This window comes from Odontesthes bonariensis, chromosome 7 (assembly GCF_027942865.1).
Source record: "Odontesthes bonariensis isolate fOdoBon6 chromosome 7, fOdoBon6.hap1, whole genome shotgun sequence".
Lineage (NCBI taxonomy): Eukaryota > Metazoa > Chordata > Actinopteri > Atheriniformes > Atherinopsidae > Odontesthes > Odontesthes bonariensis.
In genome coordinates, this window is record NC_134512.1 from 16755054 (window position 1) to 16779611 (window position 24558).

At 40.3% G+C, this 24558-nt stretch overlaps 1 protein-coding gene across 3 annotated transcripts in view; it reads left to right on the forward strand.

Annotated features, from left to right (window-relative positions):
• grm3 (glutamate receptor, metabotropic 3) overlaps positions 1-24133 on the forward strand; it is a 38468-nt gene extending 14335 nt beyond the window's left edge. For all 3 annotated transcript variants that reach the window (XM_075469730.1, XM_075469731.1, XM_075469732.1), the window contains 11 exons: positions 2113-2673; positions 4671-4814; positions 7862-8131; positions 8660-9260; positions 16041-16283; positions 16391-16580; positions 18942-19251; positions 19358-19551; positions 19772-19904; positions 21830-22007; positions 23966-24133. In XM_075469730.1, coding sequence (XP_075325845.1) covers positions 2362-2673; positions 4671-4814; positions 7862-8131; positions 8660-9260; positions 16041-16283; positions 16391-16580; positions 18942-19251; positions 19358-19551; positions 19772-19904; positions 21830-22007; positions 23966-24042 — 2652 coding nt within the window. In that variant the 5' untranslated portion in view covers positions 2113-2361 and the 3' untranslated portion in view covers positions 24043-24133. The remainder of the gene's footprint in view (positions 1-2112; positions 2674-4670; positions 4815-7861; positions 8132-8659; positions 9261-16040; positions 16284-16390; positions 16581-18941; positions 19252-19357; positions 19552-19771; positions 19905-21829; positions 22008-23965) is intronic.
• Positions 24134-24558: the final 425 nt, after the last annotated feature.

A 24558-nucleotide genomic window follows, 5' to 3' on the forward strand; every position in this document is an offset into this window, starting at 1 on the left:
AGAAAGACATAGTGACTGTTGGCTAAATACAGCCTTGTCTCACATGGGCAGCATTACAAAGGCGTACTGTCTCTGTGTCTGGACCCCTGGCATCGCAGCATCAAACATACACAGGGAAAGTGTATATCTTTTGATCCTTTTTTGATACACTGGATTCCCATTATGAAACATTGTCCCTAAGACCTGTCCTCAAACTTTTCGTAACTGAAACCAAGCAGTTCTGGTTCTTCACACGTGCTCCCAACTCCCGTAAGATGTTTACAGCTTTTACATGCTACCACTGGTACATAAGGAACTGACACCAAGTACTGCTTGAAGACTAAATGTACAGTTTTTATACAAGAATTTTAGCATTGTAATATTGCACTGTGATCATTTTAACAGTCAGTTTCCACCAAATAACACAAGTATATTGTATCAGCATATTATCTGGATAAGGATCTGGGTGATCTGATCTTTGAGTCACAAATAAGATATCAGCACGCTGATGTTTACCGTGAGTTTACCAAACTCATGATAATCATTTGAGGCCTGGCCTACTGTAATTCCCAGTAGTTCAATCCATTCTGCTTCAAAACCAGTAGCCTCACATAGATGACAGTGGAACACACAGATGATTGGCAGAAGTTTTTCACGTCTCACCAACATAACTATAGCTATTCTCAATCCAAAATTGTTTTTTTATAATTGTGACAACATTTTGTCATAGGCAACAGTTGTGAATCTACCAACTGACATCAGCGATTGGGACACATTTGCATCCATGTTTGCAGCTTCCTTTAACCACTGAAACATTCCCTGTCTAGTGGCTGCAGCACACAGCCAAAATATAATCAATCCAGCACTGTGCTTAACAGTTGGACAGATGTTCTTTTCATGTAATTCTGCACCCGTTATATATTTTAGCATAACTTTGCTCAGTGCAGCCAAAAGCTTCTATTTTTATACTCCAGCAATCCACTGGACTTGTTTGCAAATTGCTTCAGGATTGTGTAGATTAGAGTTGTTGTTGATGTGCTTCCCACATCATACTTGGCTTATTGCCTTTTGACTTTGATCACAATGGTGGCAGAAAAAAAAAACAAAGTCACCCAATCTAATTGTTAATTATTAATAATCAAGACACACATTGTGTGTTTACACCATGATGTCAACTGATTTCAGATATCCCTCAAAGTGCAATTCTCTGTTTTTACTTTTATATTTTGTTTCTATGAATGCATAAATGCCAACAGCTCCACCCCTCAGTTTGTAATGCATAATTCCCACTAAAACACCATCTCTATGAGACAAAACTTGTATCAGAGGGCATTTTATAACATCCTGAATAATACTGTCTGTGCTAGGTAAATTGTAAAATTTGTGGAATGCGTCTTTGGAATTAAGCTCACATACGTCATATCATTTCATCATTTTGGCTGTCTCTAACAAAAGTGGAGGTGCAATGTTGGTGAACAAAACAGCCGAAAGACAGCTTTAATTGAGTCATAAGAGATCAGTAGCATCAGCTGTTGTTCGCTTCATTGTTGTCAGATAGCGTCTGAATCCATTCTGTCTTCACACTATAATTATACAGGGGAGAGCGGGAGCAATAAATCTGATAACACACACACACACACACACACACACACACACACACACACATATACTTAGGGGTATAGACTCATGCAAAGAAATGTTGGAAGAGAGATTAGATTAAACAAGCTTCTCTGATCTGTGGCATGAGAAGGCCGTGCTCATGTATCAACCAGCCATCTAAGCTGGCTTATCCTGATATAACCAGGGGCGTGCACGCACATACATACATACAGCAAGTTTACTGCGCGATGTAAGGAGGGAGGAGGTTGGAAGAATAGAAGGGTACAGTCTCAAAACAATTCTATATCCCTTTTAGTCATGGCTTGGCTTTTGCTGTGAAGCAGAAATGACTCTGAGCCCTTGTTAAAAATGTCCCCATCTACACTAAAGGTCTGCTTTGCAGCCTTTATACTTTATAGTGCTAACACTTACAAAAGTATTTCAGAGTGAAGCCCCTGAGCTTTAAGATATCTCCAATGACACTTGGACTAAGTTACATATCTCCACTCTTTGTCCTCTTTTTTTCTCTTCAAGGAGCACTGATGCCCAGATGGTTTGTCCCTCCATGTGTGGTCCAGTTCAGCTGTCCCTGACTGTTTCATGGGCCACAAATAGAACCAAGCCTCCACGGCCACTGCTTGACTCAACCCCTCTGCGCTCTGTACACCTCCCTCTTAGCCCCTCACCCCTAACCTTTACCCTCAGCCCCTCACTCTCCTCTGTCTCACTCTCTGTTGAGTCTCTCCTCACATTGTGACAATTCCAGCCCTCCCTTAGCCCAACATGGTGTCCCGTATTCCTTCTCTAGTCTTGGTTATGATGTGTCAAGGCACCTTGCTCTCAGACCCACCTCAATTACGTCGAGAGATCCGCATCGAGGGTGACCTGGTACTCGGCGGCCTTTTCCCTGTGCATGAGAAAGGAGCTGGAATGGAGGAGTGTGGCCGTGTGAATGAAGATAGAGGAATCCAGCGGCTTGAGGCCATGCTGTTTGCCATAGACAGAATCAACATGGACAACACTTTACTGCCAGGGGTCTCCCTTGGGGTCCACATCCTGGACACCTGCTCCAGAGATACGTATGCATTGGAGCAGGTGGGTGAGCATAATCAGTCTGCATAGACTCAGCTTGTTTCTCAACAGGAGATGATTCTGAATGTTATTTCTTATCTAAAGTTTATCCTCCCTGCCAACTAAACAATATTCTTTTCCCATATATGTGTGTCGGGTGTTAGATTTGTATAGCCAGGAATCACATTGAATTATGGCAGCATAATAACATAGTAATAAGGAGATAATAACAAAGATGTGATAATCAAGTAATGTAATCACAAAAAAAAAACAGGTAACTGCCTATTATTAGCAATACGTATCTGGGAAGGAAGCCCAATCCGTTTGTTTGTTGCTAACATATATAATTACAACCTATTGTTTTAAATACAGCCTATCTATGTGCCTACCTTACAAAATCTAAATTCTGCATAATAAACATAAATCATAGATACAGTGTTCAACTACTTGTTCTGCATTACATCTCACGGTAATATTACACTAAAACTGAAAAACAAACACAAAGAAATTACTGTATGTGTATAGTAATCGTAAATGTTATTGTAAATGTAATTTTTGTTTTCTACTATACACTTACATTTGGGGAAACTGGGACTTTAAAGTGGAGTAGAGCAATGGTTGACCTCTGCAGGTGATGGTTCACAAATGACTTTGTGATCAATCTGAGGTCACACCAGAAACACACAGAAATAGTTCAATGAACAAAGCCAAAATATCAGTATTTAAAGGAATTCCTTGTGGAGGCCAGACCCAAGTAATCTGCAACCCCTCACAATATACACAGGTTCAGTGAGAGAGAAAAAAAAGTTCATACTCACTCAGCACAATCCATCTTCTTCATTCACATTCAAGAACGTAACAGTGAGCCTTTTGGCCCAGTTAGAAGTGATCAGTTCAAAATTTCATGCGGAATACAGAGATGATTTACATGTGCTAAACATGTTCACTCTTTATATTCTATTTGTATCTGACAGTACAGGCATTACTACAGACTGCAGTATAATTCCCTCTCCAATCATTTCAATTAACCCTTATGGTACCAACATATTACTGTACCATTACCAAATATCACTTCCTCAAGATTGCCTCTGATTAAAAGTAATGAGTAATTACACGACTGATGTAGACTTTTACCTGATTATTGCCTCTGTAGCTACAATGTATTTTTTTTTTTTTTTTATTTTAAATGAATTTACAGTTTTTACAGTTATAATACATTTTTCTTTTTTTTTTTCGAGATTATAGGAAACTAATCTAAAACTTTGGCACATGTTTGATGAATAGTATGCAACATGTGTTTCGGGTGACACCGATCCCTCTGCAATCAGTGAGACAAAGGTTTGTCAGGTTAATGATTATCTTGTGCTGTTGGGGTACTCGAGCTTTTGCCACATTTTGAATTTAAAAAGTTTCCCAGCTAAATTATTTGTGGTGTCAGAAATAATATTGCATTATATCAAAAATGGGTAAAGGATTTTACCTCTAACGATAGAAGCAAGTTTTTGATGAGAAAGAGAAACTGAAGCCATCTTCAGTGAGGAAAATGAGCCTCACTAAAACAGCACTTTGCCCTCAGGGATTATTCTTTTCAAAATAAAAAAAATGCATCTTATTACTGAGCTATTCAGGGCTGATGCCTCTAAGGATGCTATGTAACGAGCATTTTAACTGGTTGAATAAACCCTGAATTCTTCACATTTAGCGCCTTCAAATGGTTCTGATTCAATACTTGTTTTGTCAACATAATAGAAATGTGTTATAATCTGCTTTGGTCTCAGAGGAGTTAATTTGCAATTTGGACTCTGTACTGAAAGCATTAAAAGCCCCTGGTGTACAGTGATGGATGTTTATAGTCCCTTCACAAAAGACAAAAACTATCCATTATGGGAAAAAAAAACAGTCTGCGTTTATTTATGTGACACAATTCAAAGGCTGATAAAGAATTGATAGAAATGATAGACCATATGGTACACGGTATGGCACACTTCATGTGACATGAAATATCTATGTGTGTCTCCAAGGCTTTGGAGTTTGTAAGAGCCTCCCTCACCAAGGTGGACGACACAGAGTTCATCTGTCCAGACGGATCTTACGCTCTACAGGATGACAGCCCACTTGCCATTGCAGGAGTCATTGGAGGGTCCTTTAGCAGTGTCTCTATACAGGTAAAAAAATATATATATGATATGCATAGAAAAAATAAAAAAAGGAATTCATATATCAACATCTTTCATCATCTCTCCAGGTAGCTTTTTTTTGTAAATGGGTCATTTTTCCTTGCTAAAGTTTCATGAGCAAGTGTGCAAAGGTTGATTCCAGTGGCATGTTAGTTCTCAAGTTCCCATGTTTATGTGACTGCATGCAAGTGTGCCTTCTCATTTGGTTGAATCAAGTTCAGTCAGAGTGTTCTTGTGTGTTTCTACAGCTCTTGTAGCTCTTGTCACATAGATGGTTAATTTGCATAGTTTAGCATAAAACCTCTTTCTCCCTTACTCCTCTGTGAATGCACAAAAGCCTCCTGCCATCAGTCCTTAAATCCCTAATCTCTGCAACAGTCTCTCTGTCTTTTCATCCTCTGGTCTTCTCTATTTCTAATGTTTTATATTGCATTTTCCTGCACACCTGTGCTCTCTTCCATCTCTTCCCTTCCTTCTCCTCTTTTTTTCTCCATCTTAATATGCATCCAGAGGTGCTCAAATACCCACCACCACCACCATCACCCCACACCCTCCTTTTTGGGGAAAGCTCAGTGTGTGCTGACCTCAGCCCTCTTCTTCTCCTCCTCCTTCCTTAGGGAGCCATTGTTAACATATCTACTCTGCCACTTGTCCTTCATCACACACACATGATTATCCTTTGTTTGCTCAGACTTGTTGCCCTTTGTTGCCTTGGCCGTTGTTTTTTTGTCTTTTCTGAGGGCACTGCTGTTTACGAGACCTTAACTTTGCTTTGCTTTTTGATCTCCTGCCAGTGAATCTAATCCAGCTACTCTTTTATGCTTCTCTACTTGGCTAGTCTGTCTGTTGCTTCTAAATTAAGTAGAAAGGAATTATTTTATGTTTAGCCATGCACTCCAGTGCCTCGGAGGCATTTACTTAGCAGGCATCATTCCACCCTCACATTCATTTGTGTGTATGTGTTTCTTAGTTTATTCCACGTGTGAGTGTTCTTGAGCATGGTCCAGGTATTTCTCATGTTGTGGGTTCCTTAATCTGTTGACACACTCACATCATGGAGATGTGTCCCCATTTTAATATTAAGTCCCCATTTTTAGTTTTTAAGATGACAACATAAAACAAACTAAAAGAAATGTCATGTTTAAATTAAGGTAGGGAAGTACTGGTTAATGCAATGTCTTCTGAAGTTATGATGCATGACACTGTGCTTGTGTGTGTGTGTGTGTGTGTGTGTGTGTGTGTGTGTGTGTGTGTGTGTGTGTGTGTGTGTGTGTGCGCGTGTGCGTGTGCGTGCATGCGTGCGTGTGTGCGGGCGCGTGTGCGGGCGCGGGCGCGTGCGCGTGCGTGCGTGTGTGTGACTTGCATTTCAAGCAGAAAACACATAATAGTCTACCCTTCCACTGCACCATTTCTTCTTTTTTCCATTTGAGCTCTCTCATAACCCATTCCTACTGTACAACTCCCTTCCCTCCTCCCTCACAGGGAGGAAGAAGCTTTCACTAACAGAGTAAACTCTTTTTTTCTTCACTTGAGTCCCTGCAGATGGACCTCTTATTGTAGGTAGTCCTGGTCATTGTTCAATGGCAGGTCACGGAGCAATGCGGTTACAATTTGCAGCGTGACCTTCCGTGACATTTAAGTCAACTTCTAAATGAATACTATAAAACCTGCCTGAAGAACGATAAGCAGACATAAGTGTGACTGTATGTTTAAAGGGATGTGTGTGTATTTATGTCACTGCAAGTGCTCATGAGTGTGTTGACCTGGGCGTCTTCTAATCTTCTGTTATTAGCCTGTGAGATTCTGACATGTTGTCAAAACAGCTCATCAACTCAGCTATGTCTGAAATATAGAAAAACCCAGAGTGATGCACTCTGGAGGGATTAAACTAAAACAAGAATGTGTCTGTGTAGTTTATTTGGGTATATGCAAGTTTCCATGTTGCCTGTTTACAAGTCTTTGTGAGGATGAGCATGTCTTACAGTTATATTTCCATTGTTTGTGTAACATCTGTGACTAAAATTATAAAGAGGGGAACAGGACCAAACCTCAATGAAACAGGAAAGGGGGAATGTTGAATAAAAACGAGGAAGACGGAAACATTTTCATAATTTTGTGAACGAACTCCTGAAGACGTCTGCAATACATACTACTGTCACTGGGGGAAAAAAAAAACATCTAACGAACAATGCTAATCCCAGATTTACATAGTTTGGGTTGAGCAGCTATACTGGAGTTCTACTATTTAAGCCTAAGGCGGTTTTGACTGTGGTTTGGCGCTTGGAATTTTGATTCAAATCAAGCTGAAAAGTCTGTAAATCCAGGCAAACTGAGTTAACTGTAAAAGCACTTTTAGCCTTCCATTTTTCCCATTTGTCCATACCAGAGACAAACGATTTAGAACCAAACACTCTCTTGTGCAGCTAACACACAAAGGGTTGATTGTGGTAATTCTCATGTAATTTGATGTTCAAACCACCCAAGTGTATCTTGGGTAAATCCACATTTTCAGCACAGAAATGTTTTCACAACCACAAAAAGTGTTTGTTTTGATGACACTTCCTCAGTGTCTCCCAATTTCCTTCTCTTTTTTGTACTTTCATACCACTTTCAAGTGACTTGTTAAATTAATTGGACATTAACTGGCTCTGATGCTGCCACCTCACAAAACATCTGTGCTGTAAATATTACAAGAAATCACTTGACTGCATTCAGTTTTTAGTTCTATCCAATTAGAGGCTTTAAAGGATTATTGATAACCTTTTCCTTCAAACTGTGTATATCACAGCTGTAATAACATCCACTTCATATCCTCTTATGAAATCTAAAGGTTAATGACATCTATCTTTATATAACAATATTTCTTATAGAACGTCTTATATTATTCAGTACAAAATAATAAGCCAAATACAGCTGATGCTTCTCATCTGGGCTAAAAATGATGTGTGCATCACTGTGATGTATTTCAGAAACATGTAGGGCAAGTTTTGAATGATTTTTCCTGATTTATAACTCATTTTACTGTATCCTTACAGGTTGCCAATCTTCTCAGGCTCTTTCAGATCCCTCAGATAAGCTACGCTTCAACGAGTGCCAAGCTCAGTGATAAGACACGCTATGATTATTTTGCCCGCACTGTACCACCTGACTTCTACCAGGCCAAAGCTATGGCTGAGATTCTCCGGTTCTTCAACTGGACATACGTGTCCACCGTGGCATCTGAGGGTGATTACGGTGAAACTGGTATAGAGGCCTTTGAACAAGAGGCACGCATGAGGAACATCTGTATTGCCACTTCAGAGAAGGTAAGCAATGGGACATGATTTAGTTGTTTTGTTTTGTGGCACAATCTACATGAATAAAAGAAATTGAAAATAGGACAAAAAAGGCTAAATCTTCTGTATCACTCTAATGCAGTAACAATGAACAAGATGCTTAATTTCTGAGCCTATAAATGTTTGTCTTTATGGTTTATCTGATCTTATACTGAGATGGGTGTAATATTACAGTAGTGTTATCAGTTACGAGAATGAAAAGCATAGCTTATCATTAAGAACTCTTTCTGGGTACTTTCATAGTCACATTTTTCATCTCATTTGCTAATAATATTACACACTCCACTTTTCAGTTTTTTATTTGTTGTGTTTGAAGCCTGAAATGTGGAAAAAGATTGAAAAGTTTAAGGGGGCCGAATACTTTCGTTGGTGTGTGGCTGCAAAACACATTTAGCTTTTTCTTCCAAAAGAATATAATGATCAAAACTTAAAATATTTTATATCAGTGTGGAAGGGGCATCAACAATCTGCCATTACATGCATCCTCTTTTTGTCCAGGTTGGGCGTTCAAATGCTAAGAAGTCTTACGAAGCTGTGATCCGCCAGCTCCTTCAGAAGCCAAATGCCCGTGTGGCTGTCCTTTTCCTGCGTAGTGATGATGCCAGAGAGCTGCTGGCTGCTGCTGCCAGGCTTAACACCTCCTTCATATGGGTGGCCAGTGATGGCTGGGGTGCACAGGAAAGCATTGTCAAGGGAAATGAGGTCACTGCTGAAGGAGCTATCACACTTGAACTGGCAGCCAATCCCATACCAGAATTCAATCGTTACTTCTTAAGTCTAAATCCTGTCAAAAACCATCGGAATCCCTGGTACAAGGACTTCTGGGAGCAGCGGTTTCAGTGCTCTTTGGGAGCAGGTGGTGTGGGGTTGGGAGAGCCATCTCTTCCACCATGTGAGACAAACTTGTCAATGGACAAAAGATACTTTGAACCAGAGTCCAAGATCATGTTTGTGGTGAATGCGGTGTATGCCATGGCCCATGCCCTCCATAATATGCAACGTAGCCTGTGCCTCAACACCACCAAGCTGTGTGACAGTATGAAGGCCTTGGATGGGCGCAGACTCTACAGGGATTACATCCTCAATGTCAGCCTCACAGGTAAGAGAGCATAAGCATTGTGATGAGACTTTGTGATGAGTCCCAGATAAGGGGTTGAAGGTGAATCAAGAGTAAAAAGAAGTGAATGTTGGAAAATAAATACAAAAGATAACAAAAAAATAGACAGGATTGTAGTTGTTGTTATTGTCCTTCTCCTAAGCCTTAAAACGTAAAAGTGTACTGAAACAAATCTACTTAATTGCTATGTATTGTCAGAGCCAGCTTGCCAATGACACCTACTACCCATGCGTAATTGATGCGACACTACAAAGTTGCTTTGAGGTATGAGAGTTACAGTTAATCCGCCAGCCATATTCTTCTCTCTTGCACTAATGAGATTGTGTGTGTTATAATAGCTCCTATAGTAGGCTGTCTGTCTGTCTGTTTGTCAGTCTCTGAAGAGTTGAGAGAGCAGAGACAGAGGATTGGCTTGACTGACAGATCGTGTACAAAGGAAGTGTTATAAATAAACTGCTGCGTCTCAGGGACTGACACAGGTTTAGAGGTGCTTATCCTCTACCAACCGTGACCAGGAGCTAACATCAAAACAGCCAAACAACATTAACACAGCAGCTTTGCCATGGGACGCTGGGGAGAGTGAGCAGGGGGGATGGATGGAGGACGAGAATTGCATCATTCACTGAGGGAGGCGGGAGGGAGCTTACAGAAAAGACTGGCATGCTGATTAAAACGAAAAGAGAGAGTAAGGAGTAACATGCAAGGGACTAAGACAGAGAAAAGTGATTGGGAGGAAAGGATGGAAAGAGCAAGTGAGCACTGAGGCAATTCCAGAGTGGGACAGCATGCGTCAGCAGAAGAAGAGAATTCTCTTTGAAATTTCCCATCTTCATTTCTGCAATGAATCAAAGGACCTGAGTTTTCAGTGTGTGTCTGCATTTCAATTTGAGAGTCCATAGATAGCTAGATAGATAGAAAGATAGATAGATAGATAGATAGAAAGATAGATAGATAGATAGATAGATAGATAGATAGATAGATAGATAGATAGATAGATAGATAGAATTTGGGAGAGTGTGAGCTCCCTTCATATCTATGGCTTATCAGCTTTTTCCTTTACATTTTTTCCTACCACTGTCGATCCCCTCTTTTTATTGTCGATATATCCATGAACTACATGTCCTCATTCAGAGAATCTACATTGATAGGATCTTGATGACAATGCAGATTAACTAAGTATGGGAGCAGCTTTTCTTTTCAGTTGTTGGTTTGCCTTGAATGACTCACTCTCGCTGCTGTACATATACATCTTCCCATCTACAGTATGTGAGGAGGAAGCTGAGGTGAGTTGAGGTTGAATGTTGGGTGTAAATACTGCAGCATCACCATCCGCAGTGCTCTCAGTCTGAACTAGAAAACCAACATTCTTCAGCCCTATCTGACTCTCTCCTTTCTCCTCTTTTACACACATGTATGTTCACTGTACAGTTTTTATACTACATCAAAGTGTAATCTCTCTTCTTGCCTCCAGATGTACTGAAGTTCAAGCTACTCTCATTAACTTTCATTCACAATTCAGCAGACACTCTCATTAGCTGTGATTAGGCTGTTCTGTTGTGTTTTACTGACAGTGTATGAGATCCAGTGAAGGAATGGATCAGAGAATTTTTCATATGCAGCTCTCATCTCACTAGTTGCTATGGTAATGAAGCCGACAGTGTTGCCAATTGTTGAGGTGATCTGGTAGATTGTGGGAACCACTCCATACAAACTAGTAAAAGACAAAGGACCATATATGTGTATTTTTATGAGTCCTCGCCACATACTTTCAACTCCAAACACCGATATACATACGCAAGAGAGATACAGACAAAAATGTGCAAAACAGTCAGCTTTTTTACAAAGAGGCAGCTTGAAATGCTTGCTTTTCTACCAGCATGAAATTGCAGACACCCCCAACCCACACACTTCTCAGAGCCATCATTCAACTCCCACCCACCCACCTCCCCGATCTGCAGCAAACAGATCAGTATATACACACATGCACACAGTCTTCCGTTCAAATAGTGGTGATAGATGTGATATTCCCCTTTCTCTCCGCTTGTGTGTGTGTGTCTGTGTGTGTGTGATATGTCTGTGTTAGCAGAGGCGGTGTGCCTTCAGGGCCATATTGAGCACAGAGCTTACTCCAACGTTTAGATGCCAGAAAACAACCTCTACTCACTCTCTGCCTTGTTTTCACTTCCCTCTCTTCCTCTGTCTCTCCATCTCTGTCTTCCTCTGTCTCTCTGTCACGTTGTCTCCTGATCCTCATCCTTCCATCTTTCTATATCTCACCATCTCCTTCCTCTTTCTCACTCAGAAAGTGTGCTACTCTGTACATTCAAAAACAGCACATCCCACTCAGACCTCACAAGGTTGCTCTCCAGCCTCTTAGCACTGGTCTGTTCCTCCTCTTTTTCACTTTACTCATCCTTCTATCCATCCTCCACCTATTCTCTTCATCCACCTATATCTCTACTGGCATGACATTAGTTTCTTGCATTTCCCCTGTGCTATCTCCTCTCTTCTCCACTTGTATTCTTCTGCCTCTCCTTCCTTGTCACTTCCCTCCTTTCTTTACTCTTATCTTGTCTTGCGGCTCATCCTCCATCCCTGCACCCCCTGTTTTTGGCCTGCCATTTCTGTCTTTTGTCCCCTCTATCTCAACACCTTTCTTTCAGTCAAGCTTCAGCCTAATGCTACTTCCCTCCTATACACTTCTCTCCCTTATTCTAGACTTCCTTTTCTCCAGCCTATCTGTCCTCTTGTACTCCTGCGAGGCCGGTTGCTGTTTGACCCAGCGTCTCCGTCCCTTGAGACTGAATCTGCAGGGAGAACAAATCTAGCTAATGTGATCTCCCTTTGTGTGCATTTGTGACATATGAGTGCATCCCTGTGTATCTGTGTCCTAACGCTAAGGGATGGGTCTGTGTGTGTATTTAGTCACACGCTCACACAAACAAAATTGTACTCTTGCTCTGAGCCTTTATACTTCTCTCTCTACATTTTGAAATTACTTATTTCTATTTATTCCTGCCGTGCCCCTTTGCCTGCTCCATGTCTCCCTGCTTTTAATACCCACAATCCCCAGTGGGACTCACTTTAGTCTGACATGGCTGAGGACATAATTAATTTTGCAGCTTTTGAATAGAAAGCCTGTTTTCACCATCTTTCTAATTAAGCTAGAATAATAAGGTGTTTCTCAAGTTTGTGGAAATGTGAAAGTCCCATGCGTTCGGCAGGTTATCTCACCTAACTTCATAGTTTTGAAGTGTTTTGCCTTATTTGATATTCAATGGGTATTAAGACATTTTGGATTGTCAAATAATTGAGTTCTCTAAGAGGAAAAGTATTTCCCATTAGTCTGCTTTTTTCTTTCTTTGCTGTAACTAAAAATATTATTTGACAAACTATGTCAGAATCTGTATCTTGTGAAGTTTTGCTATGCAGCATAAATGAATTGGGAAGAATGTTGCTGAGAAAATACTGCCCAGTTTTGGATGCACAAGATACTTCAAAAGCTTGGCAAGTTACTCAAAGCAATGCATAGTGCTGAGAGCAAAGTCTGCTGTGGGTCTCAGCTGGACTGGGCAAAGTGAGGAGAAAGTATTGTGTGGTTGAGATGACACAAAATAATCTGTTTTTGGTTTTGTTACTGTATGTGTAAAGACTCTGAAAAAAGTCCAAGCACACGTTAATATTTTACAAAACACTCACCGTGTCCCTCTTAAAATGACTGAATTGGTTCAGTTCGTGGTTTATCAAAGTCAGAGAAGCAAGAAGGAAAGCTGATCTCTCATCTCTGAACTTAACATGGTCCAGTTTTCATCATTAGTTGCCACAGTGATACATCCTGGTAAGAAAAGAACAAGCTTTGAGAAACTGAAAATCCTGTTTAGTAGTTCTTTTTTAGTAACTAAACCTTTTATCCTGCTTCGTAGTAAAGACCTCTGGTAAAGACCTGATACATAGAACATGAGAATAGAAAGAACTGTATTTTCTTTTCCCAAGACTATACAAAAGTAAAATAAACTTGTTATCAGTCCAGCATGATCAAGATGCTAGTTGACTATTTATTGGCCCTAATTTCTGGGTGCATGATACAACAAGAGGTACGCATAATATAGCGTTAAAAAGGTAGCATTCATTTCACACATTTCTGTGAGATTGGTATACCCTTAACAATAGGTGTCGCCGTGGCCGGGTGAAAAATCCAAAAGTCCTTTTGCCACTGTATTTCACCATGTTGTTTCCATTTATTCTAAGACAGTGATTTATGGAGAGAATGTCGCCCATCAGTCAGACCAGGACCACTTGTCTCTGCTCTCTGCTGTCAGAGGCGTCTTGGTGACTTTCACATGCTCTAACTTGCACTTTCAGAGACTGTTTTGATTAAGCCATTTTGTCACATCAGCAAGGTTGCTTATGTTGGCTACAAAGAAGAGTCACCAATGCTAGCAGTGTATTTGCTCTCTGAATTGATCTATTTGAGGGAAGTCAAGGACACAATGCCATCAGATGGGCTTGTAGTCTAGACTACTGTTATCTCTTTAGTCTGTATTACATGTAATTACCACATGCCGCTAATTAGACTTCAGCACACATCTAACGTCCTAGTAAAGCACAGTTATGATAATTAGCTCATGGCAAACTCTTTCTGCAAGTGTGTTTTGAGGAAGATATCCTGGCTTGCTTATTGCTTGGTGTGATTAGCAGATTCTATTATCTGGCAACTTGCAGTATAACGGATTAATATCTTTCCATCATCTCAAGATTTTATCAGCACATTCTTATTGAAATAATTTTCATTTTAGCTGTCACCTAAACATTTAGCTCTGACATCAAAAGACGACTTGACACCCAGAATTTCCTGTGACATAGAGAGAAAGAAGGAAGATAGAGAGTTGTGCTGTCTCTGTGATTTATGGATTTCATAAACCCTAACCTCCTCTGCTGCCATCTGACACACCATTCTTCTCTGAACACACTGAGCTTTCTCAACAATAGGACAGCTTTAGCCCATGTCAGTGCTGCCTGCGCACACATACACACATTCACACAAATGCATGCAGACTAACAGCAGGGTCAGAGCTTGGGTTCTGTCAGCACAGCCTCCCACAGCGCTCAGAGCAATACGTTAGCTATCACACTGTAAAGTAAAACTTAATGCAACTCCCACTCGCATTTGTGTGCACATCCTCGCAGACACATGCGAGCACACTTTTCAGCCCGACAGCTTATTTACAATCTGTGTTTTGATTCTTTCTACTGATCTCAAGCTGTGTGTATGGAGAATGAATTTTGCCTGCAAATTCTGCTGTTAACTCAAACATACAGAGACGCAGAGAAGGTATCTCAGTATCATTAATGCTGCTACACACTGAGGACCAGGAGTCTTGTTATATGTTGAAGAGTGATGCTTTATAGGCCCAGCATACCCTGTACTATCCATAGTCTCATCATCATTTGACAGGCAGCAGCACATAATACTGTGTGTGTCAGCAACACAGAGTTGATTGCTCTGCTGTAAGAGCAGATGTGGCATCTTAGCTGTTTAACCAGAACAAAGAGATCAGATCACATCACCCCAGTTCTCAAGTCTTTTAGGCTCCCGGTCAGATACAGAATAGATTTTAAAGTTCTGCTACTCGTCTACAAATCACAGAATGGTTTAGGTCCAGAATACATGAATGACATGCTAGCAGAGTATAAACCCAGTAGAGCTCTGAGATCTGCTGACTCAGGTCAGATAGTGGAGCCCAGAGTTCAAACTAGACACGGTGAAGCAGCTTTTAGCTGTTATGCTGCACACAACTGGAAAAAACTGCCAGCAGAACTGAAATCAGCCCCAACTGTAAGCACTTTTAAATCCAGGTTAAAAACATTTCTCTTTCGGTGTGCGTATGGTTGAGTTTATATCTTTCTTTTCCCCCTCTTCTTTGATTGCTTTTAACTGTGTTTTTAATTTTTATTCAATTTTTTTTTTCTTTAAATTGCTGCTTTGTGCTGTTTTTTTAAATGCATTGTCTTTATGTAAAGCACATTGAGTTGCCTGTGGTATGAAATGCGCTATATAAATAAAGATGCCTCGCCTTGCCTTGCCTTAGGAGAGACATACACTTTGTCAGCACTAACAGGACCAAAACTTCCTTCTTGACCTGTCCATACATATTTTCTCTTTTCTTATAGTTTCAGTATCAAACTAGTTTCACAATCTCTTCTGTTCCCACGTCCTCGGGGTAGATGGTAATACTTTCAAAACTACATATATACAAACCCATTTGGCAGCTTCAGCAGTGTGACTCCCTCACAGAGGAAGTCCAGAATCTAATTCTATCAGTGTGTGGGTATCTATTACGTTGCCCAGGGATTCAATCCTATGCCTTCATGACTTTATGGTTTTATAGACTATTTGTTAATGATGCATTTGGTAGTAAACTTTATCAGATAGGAAATTGGGCCAGCAATTTTATTCTTATGTGACCTGCGGGAAGGATAGGAACCCAGTGACCCACATATCACCAAGCATCACAGGCATTTATTGTCTCTTTGCAAATAATTTTAAAACTGGCTGGCAATGAAAATGTTATTCCAATGGCCTTTATTCTCTGTTCTGGACTCCAAGGCTGAGCTGACCATTGCTTATTTTCTCTGTTCCCACTTCTGCCCTACAGAAAAGATCAATGAGGCATCAGTGGCATGATTGTTAGTGAAAGTTTAGCTTTGTTTTCTTTTTCCTCTGGCTTATCACTTTTTTTCTCTCTTCTCATCCCCTTACAGCACCTTTTTCTCCCCCAGGCATTGAGACAGTAGTGAAGTTTGATACCCAGGGGGACGGCGTGGGCAGATACAACATCTTCAGCTACCAGCGCTCTGGTGAACGTTACGGTTATGTGCCAGTAGGTGAGTGGGCAGAGAGTCTGACTTTGAACAGCGACCTGATTCACTGGCCCAAAGAGGTGGTGCCCACCTCGCAGTGCAGTGACCCCTGTGAACTCAATGAGATGAAGAAAATGCAGGCAGGTAGGAGTGTGAATTTTGACATTTTTTTCTTGTCATAGCAACATACCAGGCAGTGCTGCCTTTTGAAAAAAGAAAAAAAATATTCTGCCAATATTCCTGTTTCCCAGGTGAATACTGCTGCTGGATCTGTACAGCGTGTGAGGCTCATGAATACCTGGCAGACGAGTTCACCTGCTCACCTTGTGCCCCTGGTCAGTGGCCCTCTGATGATCTGACATCTTGTTATGACCTTCCTGAGGACTATATAATGTGGGAAGATGCATGGGCCATTGGTCCAATAACCATCGCCTGTGTGGGGTGAGGAACAAAGAATTTTCAAATCAAGTAAATTTTTTCAAAAGGTGTTTTGGGCACTAGTCGCCTTTATTTCTACAGGGGGTTGACAGGAAAGGGGGCAGAGATAGTAGGGGAGGACGTGCAGCGAAGGGCTTGAGGCCAAGACTCGAACCCGGGCCAGCTGCATTGAGGAACTACAGCCTCTGTGCATGGAATGCCTGCTCAACCAGTTGTGCAGTACGACACCCCTCAAATCAAGTTTCAAAACTTATTGAGAAGAAAAGCATGAGGGATAAACCTACTATCATTAAAATTGATATGTGCTCAGCGGATGTAGCAACAGTTATAACCACAGGGTCTAGAACCGTCAGCTGAGGCTCAGTCTAACAAGCATTTGCTTTGACCACTTCAGTTAATATTTCCATACCTGTACTTTAGCCCACTCTTTTTTATTTTAGGAAACCAAACCATATGTGTTGTATGCACATGCTGTACATAAGTATTTTAGTTTTTTTTTAACACATGCAGACAGTCTGAATGCCTTGTTTCCTGTCAACAGAGCTGGAATTTATGTATTTTCTTCTTCAACCCTCACCACAAATTCACTGGCCACTTTGTTAGGTACACCTTGCTAGTAAAAGGTTGGACCCCCTTTTGCCTTCAGAACTGCCTTAATTCTTTGTGGCATACTTTCAACAAGGTGTTGGAAACATTCTTCAGAGATTTTGGTCCATATTGACATGATAGCAGTTGCTGCAGATTTGTCGACTGCACATTTGTGATGCAAATCTCCCGTTGCACCACATCCCAAAGGTGCTCTATTGGATTGAGATCTGGTGACTGTGGAGGCCATTGGAGTTAACTCATTGTCATGTTCAAGAAACCAGTTTGAGATGATATGAGCTATGTGATATGGTGCATTATCCTGCTGGAAGTAGCCATCAGAAGATGGGTACACTGTGGTCATAAAGGGGTGGACATGGTCAGCAACAATACTCAGGGAGGCTGCAGCATTTAAACGATGCTGAATTGGTACCTAGGGGCCCAAAGTGTGCCAAGAAAATATCCCCCACACGATTACACCACCACCACCAGCCTGAACCAGTAATACAAGGCAGGATGCATCCATGCTTTCATGTTGTTTACGCCAAATTCTGACCTACCATCTGAATGTCGCAGCTGAAATAAGAGACTCGTCAGACCAGGCAGCGTTTTTCCAATCTTCTATTGTCCAATTTTGGTGAGCCTCAGTTTGGTGTAGTCTCAGTTTCCTGTTCTTAGCTGACAGGAGTGACACCCGGTGGGGTCTGCTACTGCTGTAGCCCATCTTCTTCAAGGTTCCACGTATATCCCACGTTGTGTGTTCAGAGATGGTATTCTGCATTCCTTGGTTGTAACCTAAGGTTGAAACAGTGTTACCAAAGGTAAAAGTTACTTTTGTCTTCCTATCATCTCGAACCAGTCTGCCCATTCTCCTCTGACCTCTCACATCAACAAGGCATTTTCGTCCACACAACTACCGCTCACTGGATATTTTCTCTTTTTCGGACCATTCTCTGTAAACCCTTGAGATGGTTGTGCGTGAATATCCCAGTAGATCAGCAGTTTCTGAAATACTCAGACCAGCCCGTCTGGCACCAACAACCATGCCATATTCAAAGTCACTTAAATCCCCTTTCTTCCCCATTCTGATGCTTGGTTTTAACTTCAGCAGGTTGTCTTGACCACCTCTAGGTGCCTAAATGTATTGAGTTGCAGCCATGTGATTGGCTGATTAGCTATTTGTGTTAACAAGCAATTGAACAGGTGTACCTAATAAAGTGGCCGGTGAGTCTATATTTTCTTTCCTAAACTTAGGTAGTTATACTATTCTCAAAACTTAACCAAATTGCTAGTTTGTATGTGAAGCCAAAGAAAATATGTGAAAAATAAAAGTGGGGCAGAAGCAACCTAAGGTTGAAACAGTGTTACCAAAGGTAAAAGAAGAGAATAATTTTCTACTGCAGGTTAACATGGTTCTCTTCAACCCTGCCTACCTCTTGTTGGTTGATAAAGCTAATGTCTGTGCATGACCACAAAGACGTTCATGCATGTGTGGTACAAGTAAACTCAGAAATGTAAGAAAGATACATATGGTATGTAGAAAATGCAGAAAAAAACAGAAAACGAAATTTTGCAGAAATGTAAAATTGCATTGTATTTTCCATGGTTTGTGACATATGATGACATATACTAATATAGTTGATAAAATGTACCTATTTTTTATTAAATACTACAAATCAAATATAGCGCAAACATCTTTATGTAACAGAATAGATAGAATTGATAGAAACAACATGACACTGATCTTCTGTGGCTGCTCAACTTCCTCCCTGTCTGCAGGTTCATGTGCACTGGCCAGGTGTTTTGGGTGTTTATCAGACACAACAACACACCACTGGTCAAAGCATCTGGAAGAGAGCTGTGTTACATCCTCCTCTCCGGAGTGTTTATGTCATATGCCATGACTTTCCTCTTTTTGGCCAAACCTTCTCCTGCCATCTGTGCTCTGCGGCGCCTCGGCCTGGGCACATCATTTGCTGTGTGCTACTCTGCCCTCCTTACCAAAACTAACAGAATCGCTAGGATTTTTAATGGTGTTAAAGATGGTGCTGGTGCAGTGAGGCCACGCTTTATCAGCCCATCCTCTCAGGTGAGTGAGTGCAGCTTTGTGTTCCTCTATCTAATTCAGCCAGATGGATAGACTGACAAACAGTGGATCTAGATGGCCAATCTTCCACTCATCCCTTCTTTTTCAGGTGTTCATCTGTTTGAGTTTAATCTCCGTTCAGTTAGTGATGGTGTCAGTGTGGCTGCTGCTGGAGGTTCCCGGGACGCGGCGCTTCACGTCGCCAGAGCGACGACAGACTGTCATCCTCAAATGTAATGTACGCGACTCCAGCATGCTGCTGTCACTGGGATATGATGTGCTCCTGGTCATCCTGTGTACTGTGTAAGTGTTACACAGATGATTTCATTGTCACTCGTAATTGTGAATGATGATCCTTCTAAAGTGACTCATGTTTATCACCCTGGCCCATTCAAACAGCAGCAGTTGTGTTGGGCTCAACTTGTGCTGATTACTGTTCATTTCATAAGTCTTATCTTCAATACAGTAGATATTCTCTCCAGGCGATGTCTGTCTTATCAGAAATGTGATTCTCTTCCTATAGGTATGCCTTCAAGACCAGAAAGTGCCCTGAGAACTTCAATGAGGCCAAGTTCATCGGATTCACCATGTACACCACCTGCATAATTTGGCTGGCCTTTCTTCCCATCTTCTATGTCACATCTAGTGATTACAGGGTATATTAACGTACTGTATACATGCATGCACAAGTGACAGATCACGATCATGATGACTGCTAAAGATGGAGCTTCTGCTAATTTAGATTTTTAAACTGGAAGTCCAGGAACAATGTATAACAACCAAAGTGCACAAATGAAGCAAGCCTGGAACACACTGATCAGTTTTTCTTTTTATTTAAACAAGTTGGGGTTTCATATCAACTGTATCAACAACAGAACAGCATCATTCCCCTATGACAGTGTATTAGGACCACTATAGGTAAAGAATATATACTGTATATGTATATGAATATATAGAAACATTTAAAACAAATTATTTTAAGGAATTAATTTGTAAATTTATGGGAATTAAGATTTCTATTTGATATGATATGATCAAATAATAAAGTAATTTTGCAATAAAAGAAATCTACCCGCCTATGCACAAAAGACTCATTGCATCGTGAAAAAATAGTATTACGATTCTGAAACTAAAATTGGGAGAATGAGCCAGTTTTTATTCCAAACTGATTCTGAGGTTTGACTAAATGCCTCCACCTCCTGCATATGATATATAAAGCACACAGCGGTGCCTGTGGTGTGATATAAAGTCGTTTCGTCTATCTTGTAAATTTGTAAATTTTCTCTCAGAAATTTAATCTTCAATCCGTTATATTTACAAAAATAAATCGGGGAAACTAATTTTTATTGGAACGAAAATCCCTTTTCCCTGGCTCTGTATTTTCTTTTTCTTTAAAGTTCTATGGCCCCGATATACTGTCATCAGTAAAAACTCAGTCAGAAAGGCAAATAAGCAAACTTTTCCAAAATTGTCCAGTTAGACTAAACTTAAAGATTTGTTGCACTTTTGAGGAATCACTTCTTAAAGCATTTTTTTCATCCCCTCAACATGACTGAGAAAGACAGGCAGATGATAAAACATGGACAACACTGGTGCTGTAGCAACTTAATTTCTAATCCTATTGACACATGTCCTAACTCTGCAGTACAGGCGTGACAAAAAGATAGACTCTGTTAAACTGCTGACAAACGTCCAGATTTAAGAGGAGAGAGTGTTCACCTGAGCCAAACAAATTTTAAGCAGACACATTTATACCTTAAAGTCCACAAACATCCATGAACACACAGACAGTATTTCAAAAGGCCCAAGAGGGGAGTGCTGAGTCAGTGCTGCCCATTTGATTCTGGAAAGAAAAAGAAAAAATCTTTCTGGTATAAGCTTCTTTTTTCTTTTTTCTTTTTTTTTCTTGCTTCGTAATCTTACTTTGAGATTAGTCTATTCACAGGCATAACTTGACCAGCATGTATACCCACACACACACACACACAGTATTTACACAAACAGATGAGATGTTGAAGGGGTTGATTTCTGATTAATGCGCTCAGCTGGGATGGGAGTTGCTTTAACACTTACAGCAATGATTAGGGAAACCTGAATGGGACATGGAGCAAACAACTCTGCAGACCTGTGATCAAGAGAGTAGACTCTACTTAACCCTGATTGATACAATGAATCACAAAGAATGATGTGAAAGCTACCAGTGAGAGAATGTTCAGTTTGGCTGCTGTGGTCTCTGTTGACCGAGTCTTCTATTGATTGATTCTGTAATTGTTATCCTCGGGACTGTAACAAGTTTGACAACAGAGTTGTACTCTCACCTCACATGCCTCATTGGGTTAACACATGCATAGTGATGGGCTATTCTAGCATATCTCCAGCAGGATTTTCATGGTCTGTGCTTAAATCTGGTTAATTAAACTGACATTATTTTATTATCTATAGTGATACCTTTGAAAAATGTTTATTACTATAGATTATAATCATCAAATTAGTTCTTAACTGCAGTAAAATTAGAATCAGTTTCATCCATCAAAGTCCAGACACTAATTACTTATTGTCTTTTTAACCCCTTTTTCCGCAGGTTCAGACCACTACCATGTGTATCTCGGTCAGCCTGAGTGGTTTTGTGGTACTGGGCTGTATGTTTGCTCCCAAGGTCCATATTATCATGTTCCAGCCACAAAAGAATGTGGCCAGCCACAGGCTCAACCTCAATCGCTTCAGTGTCAGTGGGGCTGCCACCACATACGCATCTCACGGTAGGCTACAATCAATCCCTTTATTTCTAAAGCAATAGCAGTTTTCCTCTGACAGATGGGTGTCAAAGTTTCCGTGCTGCCTAATTTATTTATTTAATGCTGCAGTTAAGCTAAATTTTGCTTTTACGTACAACCTCCTTTGAGGACAAAATGCAATGAACTGCAAATCAGTCCAGTCCTATATTTGATTAGAAATCGTATAATGTCACATCATATTTTTTTCCACCACACAGTGGACTACTTAACCTGGTGAATGAACTGTTGGGGCTAAAGTGAGGACAATTCGAACACAGCCTTTCAGAAATAAATGAGGAGTCGTAAAAACAAAAACACTAGCCTACATGAGCAGATTCAACAAATGTTTTTAAGAATTATGTTTCTTATTGTAAGTTTGCTGGGAATGTGTTAAACTTCATCATATATAATGTATAAGTTTATTGAAAGATTCAGAGAACCCAGAGAAAAGGTGAAGCTAAAAATCAGTATTGAATGGATATGATCATGACACTCTCGGACGGGACTGCATTTAAAACAGACGTGAATTTCTGGGGAAATCATTGCATGGAGTCAGGAGTAGTTTTGAAATGAATTGTTGGTGAATAACGTTGATTACCGTGTTCATTATCAACTCTTGCTTTGCAAAGAAAAGGAACACATAACTCAGAGACTCAGCCCGTGTAAGATAGACTAAGTTAAAGAAAATAGCTGTCCTGTGGTCTGATGAATCAAAACATCAAATTATTTTTAGTTTAAATCATAGAGGCCACATACTTCAGGCTTAAAGGGGGAGGGACCATCCGGCTTGTTCAAAAGCCAGAGTAAGAGATGGTGTTATTTTGCATTTATTCACATGCCATGAGTAACCTGCATATCTGTGAAGGCACCATTAATGCTGAACAGTACACTCAGCTTCTGGAGCACCGTATGCTGGCACCCAAACGGCATATTTCCATGGAAGGTCTTTCATATTTCAGCAAGAAATGGCCAACCACATTCTGCGCACGTGTTACAACAGTACAGTCAGTAGAAAAAAACTCAAGTGGCCTCCCTGCAGTTCACACCTGTCACAATCTTGAAAACATTTGGGGATTTTTTTAAATGAAAAATACAACAAAGGAGCGGAAATCAAGAATACGAAAACATTTCACTGTCAAAACAACAGATTTTTCTCCTCAGTTTTGGAAACCTTATGAACTGTTCTTTAAAGAAGAACCTATGAAACAAAGCGGTAAAAACACCCCTGTCTCCTGTCCCACCTATTTCAAAAGGTGTTGTTGCATCAAATTGATAAAATTAGTTAGTGCCCATTTCTTGAGTACATTTATAGTTTAACAGTGTTTCTTAAACTCAAATTCTAATCAAGGTTTACTCTTTTCATTACCAATTACATACCCTGCAATGGCTAAACACCCTTTAACCCTTTAGCCCTTTAACCCTGTAATCTTTGCAATACTTTCTTATCGATGTCTGTGACATTTGCAAAAACTTTTAGGCGATACTGAAGTAAAGACAGGTTATTTATACTGAAATTGCAGAATTATTACAGAAGATCAAAATGAGGGTGTGGGCGGGCTTTGTGACTGCCAGTATTGTCCTGGGGATGTCTTATTCTGGTTGGTATGTCAGCATGCAAGCGGAAATCAGCTTAATGTGACTCCAAAGCTACCTTTGTTGAGATCACAAGATGAAACAACACGATGACATTATATTGTTTGGTGCATTTTTTTGAATTTGCAACAGTAGGGATGAAAACATCAGTGACAAACACACTGGTGTATTCTGTTAGAAATAAAAGATGATATTCCGTTTTTGTTTCTGTGTGCATATCTTTTTTAAATACAAGATAGATAGTTTTATGATTATAAACAAAAAAATCTAATATCTAAGAAGACTTGATGTCTGTCTTTCTATTCTGTCATCTTCTCCTTTCAACCTTTGTGTTACATATCTTTTTCTAGCTTCTGTCAGCGCTCATTTCGTCCCAACTGTGTGCAACGGGAGAGAAATTGTCGACTCCACTACTTCCTCTCTGTGACCACATCCAGGCCACTCTCTAAATCTTGCCCTTCGACTGTTAGCCAAATGATGAACATTGTCCCCTCCAGCTTTGTTTCCCAACATCATACACACACACACACACATTCACACACACACCAACATAAACATGTTTACATATACACACACAAACGAACACCTTCCTTCCTTGTGGACTAGAACTGTATTGTTTCACAAATGTAGAAAGTGTGTAACTATAATTAAATTATTTTCTAGGGATGTATATACATGGAATCAACACTGTTGTACGTAGAGAAACTAAAGAACAAAAAAAAAAGTTTATAGGAGGAATTTTTGGAGCCTTTGTTTTTGATAGCTTTGTTATGATGCTATGTAAATAGACATGCGCTTAATCTTGTTAGGAGGGTCTGTGTCCTTCAGTCTGGATGCACATTTGTGGCTCTGCTTGCCTCACCTGCAATGCCCATGGACTTTTTATTCTCATGCTTTTTTGTAGGTCTCATTGTAATAACCAATAATGTATGCATTTCTAATG